At 37.9% G+C, this 15,786-nt stretch overlaps 1 protein-coding gene and 1 long non-coding RNA gene across 8 annotated transcripts in view; one reads left to right on the forward strand and one right to left on the reverse strand.

Annotated features, from left to right (window-relative positions):
• Positions 1-15,786, forward strand: part of RBL1 (RB transcriptional corepressor like 1) — a 79,684-nt gene that overhangs the window by 49,516 nt on the left and 14,382 nt on the right. For 5 of the 6 annotated variants that reach the window (XM_033433686.2, XM_004272819.4, XM_033433687.2 and 2 more), the window contains 2 exons: positions 9,361-9,537; positions 14,011-14,082. In XM_033433686.2, coding sequence (XP_033289577.1) covers positions 9,361-9,537; positions 14,011-14,082 — 249 coding nt within the window. Of the gene's footprint in view, positions 1-9,360; positions 9,538-14,010; positions 14,083-15,786 lie in introns of those variants that run through there. The other variant, XM_049699329.1, reaches the window with a different exon arrangement.
• Positions 9,016-12,121, reverse strand: LOC117202470 (uncharacterized). 2 transcript variants are annotated; one of them, XR_007472186.1, is made up of 3 exons: positions 11,877-12,121; positions 10,928-11,062; positions 9,016-10,080 (listed from the first exon to the last, which is right to left on the reverse strand). It is a non-coding gene; the product is annotated as an uncharacterized LOC117202470 (long non-coding RNA). The 2 variants fall into 2 exon arrangements; XR_004484833.2 differs by having other exon boundaries at positions 10,928-11,740.

The following is a 15,786-nucleotide window of genomic DNA, read 5'->3' on the forward strand; positions in this document are numbered from 1 at the left end:
TCCTGTGAGTCCATTTGGTCCTTGGCTTTTGTTTGTTGGAAGATTTTTAATCACAGTTTCAATTTCAGTGCTTGTGATTGGTCTATTCATGTTTTCTATTTCTTCCTGGTTCAGTCTTGGAAGGTTATACCTTTCTAAGAATTTGTCCATTTCTTCCAGGTTGTCCATTTTTTTGACATATAGTTGCTTTTAGTAATCTCTCATGATCCTTTGTATTTCTGCAGAGTCAGTTATTATTTCTCCTTTTTCATTTCTAATTCTATTGATGTGAGTCTTCTCCCTTTTTTTCCTGATGAGTCTGGCTAGTGATTTATCATTTTTGTTTTTCTTCTCAAAGAACCATCTTTTAGTTTTATAGATCTTAGCTATTTTTTCCTTCATTTCTTTTTCATTATTTCTGATCTCATCTTTATTATTTCTTTCCTTCTGCTAACTTTGAGGTTTTTTTGTTCTTCTGTCTCTAATTGCTTTAGGTGTAAGGTTAGGTTTTTTATTTGAGATGTTTCTTGTTTCTTGAGGTAGGATTGTATTGCTATAAATGTCCCTCTTAAGAACTGTTTTTGCTGCATCCCATAGGTTTTGGGTTGTCGTGTTTTCATTGTCATTTGTTTCTAGGTATTTTTTGATTACCTCTTTGATTTCTTCAGTGATCTCTTGGTTATTTAGTAGTGTGTTGTTTAGCCTTCATGTGTGTGTATTTTTCACACCTTTTTTCCTGTTATTGGTATCTGGTCTCATAGCATTGTGGTCGGAAAACATACTTGATATGATTTCAATTTTCTTAAATTTAGCAGGGCTTGAGTTGTGACCCAAGATATGATCTGTCCTGGAAAATGTTCTATGAGCACTTGAGAAGAAAGTGTATTCTGTTGTTTTGGGATGGGATGTCCTATAAATATCAATTAAGTCCATCTTGTTTAATGTATCATTTAAAGCTTGTGTTTCCTTATTTATTTTCATTTTGGGTGATCTCTCCATTGGCGAAAGTGGGGTGTTAAAGTCTCCTACTATTATTGTGTTGCTGTCGATTTCCCCTTTTATGGCTGTTAGCATTTGCCTTATGTACTGAGGTGCTCCTGTGTTGAGTGCATAAATATTTACAAATGTTATATCTTCTTGGATTGATCCCTTGATCATTATTTAGTGTCCTTCCTTGTCTCTTGTAACATTCTTTATTTTAAAGTCTACTTTATCTGATATGAGAATTGCTCCTCCAGCTTTCTTTTGATTTCCATTTGCATGGAATATCTTTTTCCATCCCCTCACTTTCAGTCTGTATGTGTCCCTAGGTCTGAAGAGGGTCTCTTGTAGACAGCATATATACGGGTTATGTTTTTGTATCCATTCAGCCAGTCTATGTCTTTTGGTTGGAGCATTTAATCCATTTACATTTAAGGTATATATCAATATATGTGTTCCGGTTACCATTTTCTTTATTGTTTTGCATTTGTTATTGTAGGTGTTTTCCTCTCTTGTGTTTCCTGCTTAGGGAAGTTCCTTTAGCATTTGTTGTAAAGCTGGTGTGGTGGTGCTGAATTCTCTTAGCTTTTGCTTGTCTGTAAAGGTTTCAGTTGCTCCATCAAATCTGAATGAGATCCTCGATGGGTAGAGTAATCTTGGTTGTAGGTTTTTCTCTTTCATCACTTTAAATATGTCCTACCACTCCCTTCTGGCTTGCAGAGTTTCTGCTGAGAAATCAGCTGTTAACATTACAGGGATTCCCTTGTATGTTATTTGTTGCTTTTCCCTTGCTGCTTTTAATATTTTTTCTTTGTATTTAATTTTTGATCATTTGATTAATATGTGTCTTGGCGTGCTTCTCCTTGGATTTATCCTGAATGGGACTCTCTGTGCTTCCTGGACTTGACTGACTATTTGCTTACCCATATTAGGGAAGTTTTCAACTATAATCTCTTCAAATATTTTCTCAGTACCTTTTTTTTCTCTTCTTCTTCTGGGACCCCTATAATTTGAATGTTGGTGCGTTTAGTGTTGTCCCAGAGGTTTCTGAGATTCTCCTTGATTTTTTTCATTCTTTTTTCTTTATTCTGCTCTGTGGTAGTTATTTCCACTGTTTTATCTTCCAGGTCACTTATCTGTTCTTTTGCCTCAGTTATTCTGCTATTGATTCCTTCTAGAGAATTTTTTATTTCATTTATTGTGTTGTTCATCATTGTTTGTTTGCTCTTTAGTTCTTTTAGGTCCTTGTTAAACGTTTCTTGTATTTTCTCCATTGTATTTCCAAGATTTGGGATCATCTGTACTATCATTACTCAGAATTCTTTTTGAGGTAGACTGCCTGTTTCCTCTTCATTTGTTTGGTCTGGTGGGTTTTTACCTTGCTCCTTCATCTGCTGTGTATTTCTCTGTCTTCTCATTTTGCTTAACTTACTGTGTTTGGGGTCTCCTTTTCGCAGGCTGCAGGTTCATAGTTCTCGTTTTTGGTGTCTGCCCCCAGTGCGTAAAGTTGGTTCAGTGGGTTGTGTAGGCTTTCTAGTGGAGGGGACTGGTGCCTGTGTTCTGGTGGATGAGGCTGGATCTTGTCTTTCTGGTGAGCTGGACTGCATGCAGTGGTGTGTTTTGGGGTGTCTGTGACCTTATTATGATTTTAGGCAGCCTCTCTGCTAATGGGTGGGGTTGTGTTCCTGTCTTGCTAGTTGTTTGGCATAGGGTGTCCATCACTGTAGCTTGCTGGTCATTGAGTGGAGCTGGGTCTTCACGTTGAGATGGAGATCTCTAAGAGAGCTTTCGCCATTTGATATTATGTGGGGCTGGGAGGTCTCTGGTGGACCACTGTCCTGAACTCAGCTCTCCCACCTCAGAGGCTCAGACCGGACACCCGGCCGGAGCACCAAGGCCCTGTCAGCCACATGGCTCAGAAGAAAAGGGAGAAAAAAAGAAAGAAAGAGAAATAAAATGAAGTTATAAAAATTAAAAATTAAAAATATATTATTAAAAATAAAAAATTAGAAAGTAAAAAAAAAAAAAGAAGTGAGAAACCAAACCAAAAAACAAATCCACCAATGGTAATAAGTGCTAAAAATTATACTAAAAAAAAAAAAAAAAGACAGAACCCTAGGACAAATGGCAAAAGCAAAGCTATACAGACAAAATCACACAAAGAAGCATACACATACACACTGGCAAAAGGAGAAAAAGGAAAAATGTATGTATATTAAAAAAAGGAAGAGAGCAACAACCAAATCAATAAACCTATCTACCAGTGATAATAAGCTCTAAATTCTAAACTAAGATAAACATAAAGCCAGAAACAAATTTGATGCTGAAAGCAAACCCCAAGTCTATAGTTGCTCCCAAAGTCCACTGCCTCAATTTTGGGATGATTCGTTGTCTATTCAGGTATTCCACAGATGCAGGGTACATCAGTTTGATTGTGGAGATTTAATCCGCTGCTCCTGAGGCTGCTGGGAGAGATTTCCCTTTCTCTTCCTTGTTCGCACAGCTCCTGGAGTTCAGCTTTGGATTTGGCCCCACTTCTGCGTTTAGGTCGCCTGAGGGCGTCTGTTTCCCTCCCAGACAGGACGGGGTTAAAAAGTAGCAGCTGATTAGGGGGCTCTGGCTCCCTCAGGCCAGGGGGAGGGAGGAGTACAGAATGCGGGGCAAGCCTGCGGCAGCAAAGGCCAACATAATGTTGCAACAGCCTGGGCATGACGTGTGTTCTCCCGGGGAAGTTGTCCCTGGATCTCGGGACCCTGGTAGTGGCGGGCTGCACAGGCTCCCGGGAGGCGAGGTGTGAGTAGTGACCTGTGCTTGCACACAGGCTTCTTGGTGGCTGCAGCAGCAGCCTTAGCATTTCATGCCCGTCTCTGGGGTCCACGCTGATAGCCACAGCTCGCACTCGTCTCTGGAGCTCGTTTAGGTGGTGCTCTGAATCCCCTCTCCTCGCGCACCCTGAAACAATGGTCTGTTGCCTCTTAGGCAGTTCCAGACTTTTTCCCGGACTCCCTCCCAGGTAGCTGTGGCTGACTAGCTGCCTTCAGTCTGTGTTCACACAGCTAGCTCCAGTCCTCTCCCTGGGATCTGACCTCCGAAGCCCGAGCCTCAGCTCCCAGCCCCCACCCGCCCTGGCGGGTGAGCAGACAAGCCTCTCAGGCTGGTGAGTGCTGGTCGGCACCGATCCTCTATGTGGGAATCTCTCCGCTTTGCTCTCTGCACCCCTGTTGTTGCGCTGTCCTCTGTGGCTCCAAAGCTTCCCACCCGCCATCTCCACCAGTGAAGGGGCTTCCTAGCGTGTGGAAACTTTTCCTCCTTCACAGCTCCCTCCCGGAGGTGCAGGTCCCATCCCTATTCTTTTGTCTCTGTTTTTTCTTTTTTATTTTGCCCTACCCAGGTACGTGGGGAGTTTCTTGCCTTTTGGGAAGCCTGAAGTCTTCTGCCAGTGTTCAGTAGGTGTTCCATAGGAGCTGTTCCTCATGTAGATGTATTTTTGATGTATTTGTGGGGAGGAAGGTGATCTCCACGTCTTACTCCTCCACCATTTTGAAGCTATCTCCTTACTGCAGTTTTGATTTGTGTTTCCCTGATGATTAGTGATATTGAGCATCTCTTCATGGGCTTATTGGCAATCCTTTTACCTTCCTCAGCGAAATGTCTATTCAAGTCCTTTGCCCATTTTTTGAGTTTTTTATTGGTGAGTTGTAAAAGTCCTTTATATTGTCAGGATGTTAATTCCTTATCAGATACATGATTTGCAAATATCTTCTCCCATTCCATGGGTTGCCTTTTCACTATGTTATATATTAGTGTCTTTTGACACACAGAAGTTTTTAATTTGATGAAGTCTAATTTATCTATGTTTTGTTTTGTTGTCTTGTTCTTTTTGGTGTCATATCCGAGAAATCATTGCACATGCCAGTGTCATGAAGCTTTTCCCCTGTGTTTTCTTGTAGGATTTTTATAGTTTTAGAAATTACATTTAGGTCTTTGATCCATTTTGAGTTAATTTTTATATATGGTATAAGGTAAGGACCCAGTTTCATTCTTTTGCATGTGGATATCCAGTTTTCTCAGTAAGTCTTGTTGACAAGACTGCCTTTCTCCATTGAATGGTCTTGACACCCTTGTCAAGTTACTCATCACTGTATTTGTGAGGGTTTATTTCTGGGCTCTGTATTCTATTCATTGGTCTCTTCTTGCCAGTACCACAGTTTTAATTAGTGTAACTTTGTAGTAAGGTTTGAAGTCAGAAAATGTGAGACCTCCAACTTTGTTCTTCTTTTTCAAGATTATTTTGACTATTCAGAGTCCCTTGACATTCCATATGAGTTTTAGGATGGATTTTTTTCTATTTCTGCAAAAAAAAAAAAATCTTTAGGGTTTTAATATGGATTATACTGAATCTGTAGATTGCTTTCAGTAGTGTTGACATCTTAACAATATTAAGTCTTCCAGTCCATGAACATAGTATGTCTTTCCATTTATTCATGTTTTCTTTAATTTCTTTGAGCAATGCTTTGCAGTTTTCAGTGTACAAATTTTTGCCTCCTTGGTTAAGTTTATTCCCAAGTATTTTATTCTTTTTCATGCTATTGTAAATGGAATCATTTTCTTAATTTCATTTTTGGATTGTGCATTGTTTATGGTTTAGGAATAAAAGTGATTTTTGTGTGTTGATTTTGTATCCTGCAACTTTGCTGTATTCATTTATTAGTTCTAACATTTTTTATGGACTCCAGGGTGCTTGGGTTTCCTACACATAAAGTCATGTCATCTGCAAACAGAGATGGTTTTACTTCTTTTCTAATTTGAATGCCTTTTATTTCTTTTTCTTGCCTAATTGCTCTGGCTAGAACTTCTAGTATGGTGTTGAATAGAAGTACTGAAATTGGGCATCTTTGTCTTGTTCCTGATCTTAGAGGAAAAGCTTTCATTGTTTTACTTTGAGTATGATCTTAGCTATGGATTTTTCATATATGGTATTTATTATGTTGAAGTAGTTTCCGTCTATTCCTAGTTTGTAACAAAAGGGTATTGAATTTTGTCAATTGCTTTTTTTCTTCATCAAATTTTGAGATGATTATATCATTTTTCTCTTCATTCTGCTAATGTAGTGTATTACACTGATAGATTTTCATATGTTAAACTATCCTTTCATTCCATGAATAACTCCTACTTGGTCATGGTGTATAACCCTTTTAGTGTATGATGTTCCATTCAGTTGCTAGGGTTTTGTGGAGGATTTTCACATCAATATCATAGATATTGGTCTGTAGTTTTCTTAGAGTGTCTTTGTTTAGCTTTAGTATCAGGTGATGTACCTTTAGCCTTTTTTAAAAACATATTTGACATTCTAAAAGAACATTATGATCTTGATGAGCTAATGTTTGGACTCAGACTCATAGAGTTTTAATTCCATTTCCTGCTGGCTTGTTTTACATAACTTTGATTAAGCAATTGGCCATCCTGTGGAATTTACAGGAACTCCATTGTGTTATATTGCTTTAGATTGGAGTTTATTGTGGGACAGGTACATTGGATCTTATGGATAAGTTTACATTACTGAGGATTCATTATTAAAATTGGTGAGATACTGCTGGGAGTCTACATAATTTTTATCATAAATCTAGTTTTTTACCTTTTACGAATTGACCAGTTCTCATTAAAATGCCTAGATTATTTTAGTATTAATGCAAAGATTTAACATAGAAATAATTTCAGCTTATCCTGCCTAGCTTTTATAAGCACCATAAAGCTTCTGATAACATAGACATGTTAGTCAGATATTTGTGACCAAACATGCCGCTTCTCTAAAATAAATTCCAGAATTGGAAGATACCTCTCCAGTCTACCCTGTAACTAGTGGCTATTTAGCCCATTCTGAAAAATTGTAAATGAAAAAAAAGGCACTGTTTTTTGTTTCTTTTTAGCATTATGATTAGGGTTTAAGGCTTAAAATTTTTAAGAAATTCATGTTTGTTTTTTCAAATTATCTCTTCATGCAAATTTAAGTTTATTTCCTCTATCTAGTCTTTCTTAGAATAATTCTTGAGACACTTGCCCTTTTTTCCACCTCCCACTGCTTTCTCTACTCTGTCCCACCGTCTCCACTCCTGCCTACATCTTGTGCCTAAGGCCTGTTTTCAAAACAGAGCTCCAACTGTAGTATTTTCCCCATTCATTCCCTATTTTTAATTTTCAAAATGACAAATTGCTGCCTTTGATAATGAATCTAAGATTGACAAAAGTAAGGCTTTATTTATGAATTTTTAGTTCTGAATTTATTTCAGAATCTAGCTTGTCCTTTTCCTTTTAATTATAGCCTACTTAGAAGCTAGAAAAATTTTACCCTAAAAGGAAATTGAAACGTCCATATCTATAATGAGTTCAAAATAACCATTTCTTGAGTAAATTGCAGATGTTATCCATGCTGAACTCAGTGTGATGCTGATATCCTATGCCTGAGTAGAATTTACTGTGAATTTTTTGTTAGAAGCCTTCCAGAGTATGTGTACCTTTAAGGCATTGGATTAGCTTTGTAAAAGATACTTAACAAGTATTACTTTTAAAAAAAATTTATTTATTTTATTTATTTATTTTTGGCTGCATTGGGCCCTCATTGTTGCACACGGGCTTTTCTCCAGTTGCAGCGAGTGGGGGCCACTCCTCGCCACAATGTGTGGGCCTCTCATTGCAGTGGCCTGTCCTGCTGTAGAACATGAGCTCAACAGTTGTGACTCGTGGGCTCCAGAGTGCAGGCTCAGCAGTTGGGCACATAGGCTTTGCTGCTCCGCAGCACGCGGGATCCTACCGGACCAGGGCCCAAACCCGTGTCCCCTGCATTGGCAGGCAGACTCCCAACCACTGCGCCACCAGGGAAGCCCCACAAATATTACTTAATGACATTCTTAATCCTTCTACCTAGGACTGTATCTGTTATCTTCTATCACAAATGTAAAGTTCCAGCATCTTTCCCACTGCTCTGACCCCAGTGGTTCCCGTTTATCTCTTAGCCAGCAAGACCAGAAACAAAGGGTTGGATGCAGAAAATGAGTTTGTTATAAAATGAATCACTGGTGGCTTTGGAGTCAACCCTTATCTCTCTTTCTATCAGATTAGTGTATTGGATGGCTAAAGTTCATTTTTCAGCTTTAATTTGTGGATTTTTTTTCCCTCTCAAAAGATACTTTGCTATAAAGAATGCCTTACTCTTTTTCATTTTTTTTACCTGAACATTTAGATTTAAAGACTTAGTTCAAACAGAATAGTCTAGTTTAGGAATATCACAGTAGGATTACCAGTTCTTAAGATAATAAAACATAATGCTTTTTGGATGATCAGAAATCATTTTAGAATCTTTTAGGACCTTTGGGGCATTTGCATTAGTATCAGTTCATATAAAGACTCTATATATGAAAGGTTGAAGGTATTGAACTGAATTTACTCTGACATACTTAAAAACAACAACTTGACTGAGAAGGACAATACTATATGATATTTATTTGTGGAATCTAAAAATCAAAAACAAGCTCATAAATACAGAGAACAGGTTAGTGGTTGCCGGGGGCGAGGGGGTGGGTGAAATGGATGAAGGGAGTCAAAAGGTACAGACTTCAAGTTATAAAATAAATAAATCATGGGGATATAATGTATAGCGTGGTGACTATAGTTAGTAATGCTTATTCCATATTACAGTTGCTAAGAGACTAGATCTTAAAAGTTCTCATCACAAGAAAAAAAAATTGTGTTAACTGTGTGGATATTAACTAGACGTATTGTGGTGATCTTTTCACAACATATACAAATGTTGAATCATGTTGTACACCTGAAACTAATGTTGTATGTCAGTTATACCTCAATAAACAACAACAAAATCTGGTATCTCATTTGCTTAACATTCCTTTCATGTGCTCATAAAAACAATGTAGACTATTGGGGAAATTTTTAAATGATTTTGCTTTCTGACTTATTTTGGAGTCAAACATTTGAGTGTATTATGTGACATTTTAGGCTTTCTAGTCATTTTACCTGAACCAAAAAAAGAGAGAGACTTCTGAATACTTGAAAAATTATGTATTCATAATGATCATGATGCTGGTAAATCAAACCATTTAATTTTAGTATTTCTCACTTTACATAGTTGACAGCATAGAATAATAGCATATAACATCTTTACCAAAAAAATGTTTAAGGTAGTTTTCCAAAGAAAATTTTGTTTTAATATATTTTCTTTTGCCATAGCAGTGAACTAGTACTATAAAATAAAAATTTTATGTAATTTAATGCATCAGCAGCCTTAGGTGTTTATTAATGTTGGCCTAAAAGCCCATGTTCATGGTAAGACATAAATTTGAGAAATTATTTACTTGATTTTTTGCATCAATGTGCTATCTTTCATCTTAGGTCTATCATTTGGCAAGTGTACGCTTACGTGATTTATGTTTAAAACTGGATGTTTCAAATGAGTTAAGAAGGAAGATATGGACATGTTTTGAATTCACTTTAGTTCACTGCCCTGATCTGATGAAAGACAGACATTTGGATCAGCTCCTCCTTTGTGCCTTCTACATCATGGCAAAGGTAACGTATAAGTTGGGGGAAGCTCTTTGCCGTAGTTACCTGTATTTGAGGCCTGAGGTGAAAATCTGTTGCACTTGATTGTTAGTTTGCCTTAAGTGCTACAAGCCAACAGTGGTAAATTCCAGCTACTGTATCTATTTCTATGGACTCTTCATTACTTTCTTTTTTTTATTTTATAAATTTATTTATTTTATTTATTTCTTATTTTTGGCTGTGTTGGGTCTTCGTTGCTGTGTGCGGGCTTTCTCTAGTTGCAGAGAGCGGGGGCTACTCTTCCTTGTGGTGCTTGGGCTTCTCATTGCAGTGGCTTCTCTTGTTGCAGAGCACAGGCTCTAGGCCTGCAGGCTTCAGTAGTTGCAGCACGCGGGCTCAGTAGTTGTGGCTCACGGGCTTAATTGCTCCATGGTATGTGGGATCTTCCCGGACCAGGGATCAAACCCGTGTTCCCTGCATTGGGAGAGGCAGATTCTTAACCACTGTGCCACCAGGGAAGTCTTTCATTTACTTTCATAGTAATCAGCCTTCTTGCTTCATAGGAATACACTGGTTGTAAAAAAAAATTGGAAAAGATCTTAGAGACCATTTTTGGTAAAATGGTTCTCCACACTATTAATGGAGACCCATTTCCACCATCACTCCGTGACACCTCTAATCTTGTACTTTAAAGTAAAATGATCGTTACATTTTAGGCGAGTAACTGAGGCCCAGAGGTGAAAGTAACTTGGCCAAAGTTACACAATAAGTGACAACCTATGTTCTCCTGATTCAGAATCTGGTATAAAATAGCTTCTATACTTTATTGCTTTCCAGTGATTTATTCTGTTGCCTCAGAAGAGCATTTTACTTTCTAGTTGCTACAATATGTTTTAAGTCATAAAATGGCATATCTTACTTGTCTTTAAAAATTCTAATAGGTCTGAAACAATCATCTGTACCTTTGGTCTTGATCATATTGGCCACACTACCAGTCCTAGCAGATGTAGATGTTACAACCTAATTTTTCAGCTTTTTGAGGCAGAGGACATGTTCTCAAACTCCTTTGTGACTTCCTTCTCACATTACATCTTTAAAATCTCTATACAAAATAGGTATTAATAAATGTTATTAACTAATCTTTTTTTAAGCTGTTACTATTTTTATTATTTCTCTTAAGGATACCAGAACCCTAAAAAGCAGCATTGGGTTTATAACTTACAGAGAGTTACAAATATTTCCTTCTGTGGTTACAGTTTTTATACATTTATTCCACAACAACTAGATAACATACAGCACGAAAAAGACCACATAGTTACTCCCCTTTTATAGTCACATTCTACATTGGCATCCATACTAATAATCCTTTATATTGGTATCACTCTTTCCTCTTTTAAAACCACACCAATTTGCATACCTCATTTATTTTACCATTCCAAGAATCTCTAGGGTTATTAGGACTCTGTGCTTTCACTGCCGAGGGCGCAGGTTCAATCCCTGGTCAGGGAACCAAGATCCCACAAGACACATGGCATGGCCAAAGAAAAAGAATCTGCAAAGTCAAAACAGTAACAATAACAGCAACAACAAAACCAAAAGTTGTCCCAGAGCTAATAATATCACTGGGGTTCCCAGCAGAAGCAAACTACTTTGAGGTATGAAACACTCAACCCTGAAGCCATTCAGTATTCACACAAATTAAATCCTTATTAAAACAGAACTAAAAAATCCAAAATTATAAAACAATCAAGGAAATAAGCCAATGTGAGTATGTCAACAGATAAAATTTAGAGCAGGTTAGATATTCAAAAATTTCAGGTAATGGAATTATTGATCTCAAATTATGCAATTATATGTTTTAAATGATTCAATGTATAAAGGAAAATTCTTTTTATGAACAAAGGCCAAGTCACTTTAAAAAGGACCTGAAAGATGTCAAAAAGAACTGACTGAAACTTGTAATGGAAACAAATTCCAAGCCAAAAGACTCAATGGATTAGAATGTAGAGCTGAGGAAACGAAAAAACAGCATATCACATAGAGATGGAAAATACAAAAAATCAAGAGACATAGAGTTACGAAACATTTTTTCTTGTTCCCTTCCTCTTTTGTTCTCTTCTCTTGTGATTTGATGACTAACTTTAGTGTTGTGTTTCAATTCCTTTTTCTTTTTTGTATGTGTATCGTAGATTTTCAATTTGCGGTTACCATGAGGATTTGATATAGCAATCTATATATATAAACAAGATTGTTTTAAATTGCTGGCCTCTTAATTTCAAATGCATTTCCAATATCCTGCATTTGTGTTCTCCCCTTCTTGTAATTGCTGGTTTTGATCTCATATTAGCATGTGGATGATTTCCTACCTTTACTGTATGTTTGCCTTTACTGGTGAGCTTTTCCATTCGTAAGTTTCTTGTTTCTAGTTGTAGCCTTTTCTTTTCTGCTTAGAGAAGTTCCTTCAGCATTTGTTGCAAAGCTGGTCTGGTGGTGCTGAATTCTCTTAGCTTTTGCTTATCTGTAAACCTTTTGATTTCTCCATCAAATCTGAATAAGAGCCTTGCTGGTTAGAGTATTCTTGGTTGTAGTTTCTTCCATTTCATCACTTTAAATACATCATGCCACTCCCTTCTGGCCTGCAGAGTTTCTGCTGAGAAGTCAGCTGATAACCTTATGCAAGTTCCCTTGTATGATAACCTTATGCAAGTTCCCTTGTATCGTTTTTCTCTTGTTGCTTTTAGTATTTTTTCTTTAATTTTTGTCAGTTTGATTACTCTGTGTCTCGGTGTGTTCTTCCTTGTGTTTATCCTGCCTAGGACTCTCTGCCCTTCCTGGACTTGGGTGACTGTTTCCTTTCCCATGTTAGGGAGGTTTTCAGCTGTTATCTCTTCAAAGATTTTCTCAGGTCCTTTCTGTCTCTCTCTTCTCCTTCTGGGACCCCTATAATGTGAATGTTGATGCATTTAATGTTTTCCCAGAGGTCTCTTTGACTGTCTTCATTTCTTTTCATTCTTTTTTCTTTATTCTGTTCCACGGCAGTGATTTATACCATTCTGTCTTCCAGGTCACTTATCCAATCTTCCACCTCAGTTATTCTGCTATTGATTCCTTCTAGTGTATTTTTCATTTCAGATATTGTATTGTTCATCTCTGTTTCTTTGTTCTTTAATTCTTCTAGGTCTTTGTTAAACATTTCTTGCATCTTCTCTATCCTTGCCTCTGTTCTTTTTCTGAGATCGTGGATCATCTTCACTATCATTTTTCTGAGTTCTTTTTCCAGAAGGTTGCCTGTCTCCACTTCACTTATAGCTGTTCTTCTGGGGTTTTATCTTGTTCCTTTATCTGGGACATATTCCTCTGCCGTTTCACTTTGTCTGACTTCTTGTGATTGCGGTTTCCATTCTGCAGGCTGCAGGATTGTAGTTCTTCTCGCTTCTGCTGTCTACCGTCTTAAATAATCATTTGTGTTTTTTTGAAAACTACCATAGCTCAGGCTTTGCCATTTCCGTGGAGAACATCATTATGGAGAACAGGTTTAGTGCTAATGGACAGTGAAGGAGAAGAAAAGAGTAATTTAAGTGAACTCTGTGATAATAAATAGACTAGAAGGGATTCCTTTATGGATCACTAATTTATTTTCTTTCTTTTGGCCACCACCGTGACTTTTCTAAGTGTCAAAACCCTATAGTCTGTTCTGAACTATTAAAAGCCTAATCCTGTAATACCCTCTGTCTTATTGTGAATCACAAGACATTTTCTATCCTTTAGTATGTGGTTAATTTTAAATAAGTACTTAAAAACTAATACAACTGGAGACTGCAAGGGATTCAGCAGATCTGAGTTTTCTTATATCATTCTTTTTTATAAAGAAATGCATTTTTGGTAGTTGTATCATAGCAATCTTAGTGCTTTTGATTAATGAAACTATTAGCTGAGTCTCCACAGGCCACAAAGCCTGAACTTTTTTTTTTTTTTTTTTTTTACTTTTCATTTATTTGTGCTGCAGTGGGTCTTCGTTGCTGCATGTGGGCTTTCTGTAGTTGCGGTGAGCGGGGGCTACTATTCGTTGCGGTGCTCGGGATTCTCACTGCAGTGGCTTCTCTTGTTGCGGAGCATGGGCTCTAGGCACATGGGCTTCAGTAGTTGTGGCACATGGGCTCAGTAGTTGTGGCTCACGGGCTTTAGAGTGCAGGCTCAGTAGTTGTGGTGCATGGGCTTAGTTGCTCCGCGGCATGTGGGATCTTCCCGGACCAGGGCTCGAACCCGTGTCCCCTGCATTGGCGGGTGGATTCTTAACCACTGCGCCACCAGGGATGTCCCCAAACCTGAACTTTTAAGGTAGTAAAAGTCATAAATGGTAGTGGATTTTAGTTATTGAGTGGCCTGGGGTTAATGGCTTTCTGCAAGACTCCTCTCAATGCTAACCTGTAATTGAAGTTTTTGTTCAGAGCCATTTTTCTTTTAAAAGCAGTTGATAAATGCAGTTCTTATTTTCCTTAGGTAACAAAAGAAGAAAGAACTTTTCAAGAAATAATGAAAAGTTATAGGAATCAGCCTCAAGCTAATAGTCATGTGAGTTACATTATTTTTCCTCCTGTCCCAAAATAGATTTGTACTATTTCTCTGCTGACAAGTCATGTAAAAGGTAAACTTCTTTTCTAGTTTTACTATAGATTTTTTGGTTTAATGGACACCATTAAACTCGAGACAGTTTTAATTAAAAAACAGTTTCAGTGGAAGCCAAAAATCTTGGTGTTTCTGACTAATCTATGTTATTTATTTATTTATTTATTTATTTATTATTTATGGCTGCATTAGGTCATCATTGCTACACATGGGCTTTGTCTAGTTGCGGCAAGTGGCGGCTACTCTTCGTTGCGGTGTGCAGGCTTCTCGTTGCAGTGGCTTCTCTTGTTGCGGAGCACAGGCTCTAGGCACACGGGCTTCAGTAGTTGTGGCACACAGGCTCAATAGTTGGCTCACAGGCTCTAGCGCGCAGGCTTAGTAGTTGTGGCGCACGGGCTTAGGTGCTCCACCGCATGTGGGATCTTCCCGGACCAAGGATCGAACCCGTTTCCCCTGCATTGGCAGGCGGATTCTTAACCACTGCACCGCCAAGGAAGTCCCTATATATTATATATGCATATACTTCTCACACGTTCTCTTATTCCATTTGTTCATTTATTTGAGTAGGGACATTTTTCACTAATGAAAAATATTTATAATAATAATATTCTTTAATCATATAAGACTTGATTCTCTGATGATGTTTAAATCCAGTGAAATTTGAGGATATATTAAATTAAGTCTAGCTTCTTTTTCCATCTGATAAGAATCTTAATGTTTGCATCTTTGAATAGATATCAGGCATTTCTGATATAATAGCCCTGGTGAGAATTCTGTACAGTCTTTCAGTCATGGAAATATAAAATGTTAGCGTGACCTGGCACATAGTAGGCATTTAATAACTGTTAGCTCTATATTATTGTTATTATTGTAGCTGAAGAACACAGGATTAGGTTACCTTAAGGCCTTGGTCATTCAAGAACCTGATTGCTCTGCTCTAAAGGAGCATAATGGCCTCTTCTCTGGCCCAGTGATCTGCCACCTGAGACAAAAAGAGAGATGTGGTAGCTCAGATATCCCTGGCCCCAGTACCAGTAGCCATATCCCCTTCTATCAGAGCCCCACAGATAGTTTCACTTCTTTACTTAAGCCCCAGATACACTGCTAGCAATATAGAGATATTAGAAGAGCCAAGTATAGGCATTTCTTACACCCTGTGACAGGGTGGAAGAGGCCTGGTTTCCAGGCCTCTTCAGAAAAATCCCTTAGGAACAGAGCTTAGAGAGGTTCAGAGTATCCCTTAAGATCATTAAGTTAATGTGGGTCAAAAATGGTTTAAGCCACAGCTTCCTAAATATTCTCTCAATACCGATATCCATAGGATGAGGGGGAATGGATCATTCCTTTCAGCTACCTTGGAGGTTAAAAACAGTTTAGGGGCAGGGAGGGGAACAGATTTTCATGTGGCCATGTGAAAGGAGATGGGTGTGGGATGGGAGCAGGAAAACAAGCCCCAGTGAGATCAAATGAGTCTCATGTAAGAAATTAAAAAGAAGAAGGAATAGGTTCATATCTTTTAAGTTGCTTTTATTTGGCAAAATCTTCTCATCAGTGTTTAGTTGCTCCTTACTTAATTCTTCTATTTTGTAACCTTCTGCAGTGGTTATATTTCAGGTGGTAAGCTCTGCTTCAGTATCCCCTCTTCTAAGA

Source organism: Orcinus orca, chromosome 16 (genome assembly GCF_937001465.1).
Source record: "Orcinus orca chromosome 16, mOrcOrc1.1, whole genome shotgun sequence".
NCBI lineage: Eukaryota > Metazoa > Chordata > Mammalia > Artiodactyla > Delphinidae > Orcinus > Orcinus orca.